General features: G+C 30.6%; 1 protein-coding gene across 1 annotated transcript; it reads left to right on the top strand.

The window, feature by feature from the left end:
* Nucleotides 1–1,711: 1,711 nt before the first annotated feature.
* LOC115988426 (exopolygalacturonase-like) lies at nucleotides 1,712–3,876 on the top strand. The gene is made up of 4 exons (XM_031112003.1): nucleotides 1,712–1,831; nucleotides 2,047–2,355; nucleotides 2,951–3,466; nucleotides 3,585–3,876. The coding sequence occupies exons 1-4, from the start codon at nucleotides 1,712–1,714 to the stop codon at nucleotides 3,819–3,821; spliced, it is 1,182 nt and encodes a 393-aa protein (XP_030967863.1). The 3' UTR covers nucleotides 3,822–3,876.
* The last annotated feature ends 2,244 nt before the right edge of the window (nucleotides 3,877–6,120 follow it).

Raw genomic sequence — 6,120 nt, 5'->3', positions numbered from 1 at the left:
CTAGCTCGGAAGTCAACAAAGCCAACCCAAATGTGTATGAGCAGAATGAAAAACCTTCTTTTGCCCTCGAGTAAGTCTATTTTCTTTTATTTTTTTTAAGCGTAAGAGTGTGTGTGTGTGTGTGTGTGTGTTTAAAGCATACAAATTGGTTATATGAAGTCATATTTGTGTATCTTTGTTAGATTAGATTCACAGCAAAAAATAGCTTTGATGATTTTTTTTTTTTTTTTGGTTTTATGTTTCCTGTGAAACTCAAGTTCCAAATGTTGTCACATAACTAATACAATATGTTTAATTTTTTGTCACATAATAGATATGTTTGCAAAAATATCATTTTTGATCAATGTATTTTTTCTTTTTTTCTCATCTCTCTTTTTCTCATTTTCTTGTTGAGTCAATTGTATGGGTTGAAATCAAATAAACCCAAAAATACTCATTATTGTGTTACTGCCTTAGCTGATCTAGGCTACAAGTGGTTAAAGAATGGTTGGATTTTTTTTGCTTTGATACTATCACTATCGATTGTAGCCCAAACTTGGTCACCCGACATTTTGCCCCACCCAACCAACAACCTGAGAGACCTAGATTTGATTGACCATTCAATTGGCAGCTGATCCGTAACCCATTCACCCGTTCAAATCAAGTTAAGTGGTGGTTTATCCCCAATACTAGGGGTGTCAAATGGATGGGTTTGGGGTGGGCAATTGGATTGGGTATATAAAACTTATTTACCCATTTATTACCCATATAACTAATTACTTCTAATCCAAACCCAATTATTATGGGTATACCTCAACCTACCCATTTACCCAATAATCAAAATTACTAAAATGCTCCTAAAACTTGAAAATGACCAAAGTACTCCTAAAATCCTTTAAAATTTCCAAAATACCCTCCAAACCTAAAGAAAGACCAAATATACTTAAAAAAAAAAAAAAAAAAAAAAAACCACTTAAAATTACCAAAATACCCTTGAAACTTAAAAAATGACCGAAATACTCCTAAAACCTAAAAATTGATCAAAATACCCCCTAAAACTTAAAAATTAATCAAAATACCTCTAAACCCAAAAAAAAAAAAAAAAAAACCAAAATACCCCCCCCCCAAAACCTAGAAAATGACCAAAATACCCCTTAAATCTATAAAATGACATAAATACCTCTCGAAACCTAAAAATGATAAAATACCTTCTTACACAAAAGAAAATTACCAAAATACCCCCAAAACCTAAAAATAAACAAAATATTGGTGGGTTTCATTATTTGCTATTGTAAACCATAGACAAGCATGTTGCCTATACTAAATTTGGACAATTTTGGTAGATGATGAATTTACTAGACTTTTTCCCCCTTACTAATGGAAGTATTCACTTTGGTTACATGATAAAATGAACAAATTTCAGGTGGCTAGCAGCATGCCATTTAAAGCAAAGAAGTTACGATGATATGTAAAAGTAAAATAATCTTATCTTATATAATAACAAACAATAATTAATTAGTGGAGGGGAAAACACAAAAACTAATAATAGTGTAGAAGTTGAAGTATATGCAAGAGAGTTCTTAGCAACCTTGCATTAAAATAGTTAATATTAGTTGAGTAGTTTCAATGGTGTGGAGCTCAAGTATTGAAGTATAAATAGCTTCAAACCAAATGTGGTTACTATCATTTCGTACAACAAATTGACAATAGAAAGGAAATAAAGAACAATAAGATGGGAAAGAATTTAAGCATTGCAACAATTTCCTTGCTATTGGTGTTGGCATCCACCAATGCCCAGCAAGTCTTTGATATTAAATCATATGGAGCACAACCTAATGCTGATATTACCCAGGTATAAATATGTGTAGTGTAATCAACTATACTTAATTAACATGAAGAGTGTGTTCCAGTTAACTTAACTAGTAAAGCCTTTTAACTTTGAATAAGAGAACTTAGGTTTAAACTCTTTTTACACTAGAAACTGATTGATGTCATGACTAGATGATAAAACATTAACATGCAGAATGATTATTATATACTGATTTTGATTTTTTATAATGTGTTTAGGCTTTGACAAAAGCTTGGAAAGCTGCATGCGCAGTAGCAAGAAGTAAAGTTGTGATTTCAGTAGGGGCATACAAACTAGGTTTAGTGACTTTGTTGGGTCCATGCAAAGGTGCTATTGAGTTTAACCTTCAAGGAACCCTACAGGCTCCATCAGATGTTGCCTCCTTCAACGGTAAAGATGATTGGGTTGTTTTTGAAAGTATCGACAGTCTCACTGTGTCAGGTGGAGGAGTTTTTGATGGCAAAGGACAACAAGCATGGCAAAAGAATAAGTGTAACAAAGACAAAAACTGCAACGTACTTCCTGTTGTAAGATTTCAATCTTAATTAATTAGCATTTACATTTCCATCATTTTTTACGTAGATATACATAGACACTACAACTTTACAAACTTAACCCCTTATGAAAAAATAATTCAAAGATATATATGTTAAATGATGTTTTACAAATAATTTGACAAGTTTTGTATAGTGATGTGTCACAACTTAAAAAAGAATTAATTTTAAAATTTATATATGAGAAAGTTTATGGAGTATGGACACAACGTTTTGTGCCACAACACTATCCTGTGTGACTATAAGTGACAGAGAAAAAATAATGGATAAATCTAAAAGTGATAATTCACCAATCACAATCGCACATGTCATCTTTTGACAAAACTTGTGGTCTATGAAGATTTGTTCATAAACACATTAGTTTGTAAGTTTTTATGTAATAATATTTGCTATGACTTTACCATTTTTTTTTTATTGATTTAATGATCACATTTATTTACAAACAAATTTTTATTTATTTTTATATAATCAAAGAATTGTTAGCATTTTATTGATTAAAATGTTTTTAAATGAAACTCAAGCGCTCATATTTAGTGTTTTATTTTATCTAACTTGTAAACATGAACAGAATATAAGGTTCAACTACGTCACAAATTCAATAGTCCAAGACATTACATCGAAAGACAGCAAATTTTTCCACATCAACCTTTTTGAATGCAAGAAGTTGCAATTCCAACATGTTACCATAACTGCACCCGCAGATAGCCCCAACACTGATGGAATCCACATGGGAAGTTCATCTCAAATCACCATTACCGATGCCAATATTGGAACAGGTGATGATTGCATCTCCATTGGTGATGGAAACCAAGATGTTACTATTAACCAAGTAACTTGTGGACCTGGCCATGGTATTAGCATTGGAAGTCTTGGAAAGTACCAGAACGAACAACCTGTTTCAGGAATCAGAGTTACTGGTGCCACACTTAACAATACAGATAATGGTGTTAGAATCAAAACATGGCCTTCTTCCCCTTCTGGAGTTGCTTCTGATATACATTTCGAGAATGTTGTCATGAACAATGTTGCCAATCCTATCGTCATTGATCAAAACTATTGCCCAAACAATCAATGCTCAAACCAGGTTATTATAAACATCACAAATATATACATAAATTTTGATGTTAAAGGTTAAAAAAAGTAAAAATAATTACAAATACTAATATCAAATTCTTGGGTGCGCTTTTCTATTTTGTTTTCAGTCTCCCTCCAAAGTTAAGATCAGCAATGTTAGTTTCAAGAAAATTAGAGGCACTTCTTCAACAAAGGAAGCTGTGAATCTTATTTGCAGTAAGAGTGTACCATGCCAACAAGTGGTGCTTTCTGAAATTGATCTCGCATACAAGGGAGGTGGAGGATCTGCTACTTCCACTTGTACTAATGTCCAACCCGCTATTTCGGGCAAGCAAAACCCTCCTGCTTGTACCAAAAAATTTTAATGAAATGCTTCCCAAGCTGTTAAAACTAACGTAGAATGAACAAATACTATTTGTAGATAGGTTATTGAGGTTCTATTGTAAATAAAATCCCATCTAACATGTTCCCTTTTTCTTTATTTAAATGAAATTGGGGAATTTTTCTTAGTTATTTTTAAAGTTGTTTAAGTCCAGCCTTTTGCTGAAATCTGCTATGATTTGTAGTGTTGTTGTAGATAGTATTTGTTCAATTATTGAAATTGAGATCATTCTTAATAAAAATAAAAAATTGTATTCAATTCTTGCTAAATGCTTTTTTTTCTTAAGTAATATTGTCCACCAATATTGTTAAGCATCTACTACCAATCCAATTTAGTACGTAGTCGGGTAAGTAAACAAAATAAAATGAGCAAAATTTTATAGGTTTTAGTGATATTTTGATCATTTTAATGTTTAAGGGGGTATTTTAGTCTTTTTTAAGGTTTTAATGGTATTTTGGTCATTTTATGGGTTTAGGGAGGTATTTTGGTCATTGGTTTTAATGGTATTTTGGTCATGTTCAATGTTATGGGGGTATTTTGGTCATTTTTTAGGTTTAGGGGATAATTTTAAGGTTTCGGGGGTATTTATGTCATTTTTAGGTTTAGGAGGTATTTTGGTAATTTTGGAGGTTTTATAGGTATTTTGGTCTTTTTATTTTTTATTTTTTGGGTGGTTTACACATTTTACTCATGGCAATTTTATTTTATTTTTTATTTTAAGAAGAAGTTGTATTAGTACTTAACTACTAATGTGAGAAAAAAATGTAGAGATGGGAAAAAAACAATTTAGTGGTAAAAAAAAATGGTACGTTTGTGGGGGGAAAAAGTAGTTTTATTTTTTATATTTTTCAAAAAGGAGAAGTTGTATTAGTACTTGACAACTAACATGAGAGAGAAATGTAGAGGTGGGAGAAAATTTGTATTTTTGTTTTTTAATTTAGTTAAAAATTAGGAGTTTTTAAATTACTAATTTTACATGTCTAACCTTATGATTTAAGCCTTAACAACAGATGAATTTGAGGGTATTTTGGGCATCTAAATTAAAGATCTCAAACAGGAGAAACTCCTTAAATAGTAGTATAAATACATGTTGAGTGTGTGAGAACCAAGCTAAACAGATCAATCTAGCAGCATCAAAAATTTTTTATAGAAGGATTGGCATGTAGTTAGTGAGTCTGTGAAAGAGAGACTATTGAATAGGCTTTTGGTTTTGGTTGATAATGGTAATGCCTAGGGTTGTCCATGGGTTGGGTTGAGTTGATAAAATCAACCCAAACCCATTTGTCCACCCAAACCCACCAACTTAAATAAGAACTAAACCCATCCAATTATTAATTGGGTAGTAACCCAATTAGACCTAATTAAAACTAATGTTAATTGAGTTTTAATTGGGTATCCAATTAGACCCAAGTATCATTTTTACAAATTATCCAACTTCCCATTTAAACTTAATGCACACAATTGTGTTTCTTTATAAGTCAATATCTATCTATATTTTTCCTAAAAAAAAAATCTATATTTATCTATAACCTTTGTAGCTTGCTGAATCGATGTAAGGGTTATGAGGAGAATAACACAAATCCCATTATATACCTGCACATTATATATATATATATATATATATATATGATTGGGTTCATATTACACATAGTATAACTCTTAGAAATGTTACATCACCTAATAACTTATTATTAAATTTATATTTTGAAAATCCAACTGTTGAATTACATGTTCTATATGTTCTTAACATGCATGCCAATTTTCATATCAATTAGATGTAATTTGCCATTTAATCCAAAAACTCATCTTTTATGCATTATTTTAATCTACAAAAACTTGAATTTAAACAATTAATTGAAGACATGACTATTAATCTTTGATCACCTTGAAATTTGGCAAGTATGGAGAATATATGAAAGTAATGTAATCTAACGGTGGATTTTCAAAATTCATATCTAATTAAAAAATATTGAGTGATGTAACATTGCTTAAAGTTACACCAAGTGTAACTTGAACCCAACTCATATATATATATATATATATATTGATTTTTATCCAATTTTATAGCTAAACTTTGTCATATATATATAAAAGCAGAGATCTCATGCAAGAGTACATGAGGTCCTGTCATGTGGTGTTGTAATTTTGCATTTTGCATTTTTTTTTACCTCTTTTCATTAGGGGTTTTTTTATTTAATTTTTTTATTTAATTTTTTTTTATAGTTACCCAAAAGTTTACATTAACTTTTTTTTACTATTATCTCAATAATTTTCAGAGCTTA

The sequence above is a fragment of the Quercus lobata genome, chromosome 5 (genome assembly GCF_001633185.2).
Source record: "Quercus lobata isolate SW786 chromosome 5, ValleyOak3.0 Primary Assembly, whole genome shotgun sequence".
Taxonomy (NCBI): domain Eukaryota; kingdom Viridiplantae; phylum Streptophyta; class Magnoliopsida; order Fagales; family Fagaceae; genus Quercus; species Quercus lobata.
This window is presented reverse-complemented; position numbering and strand designations above follow the sequence as displayed.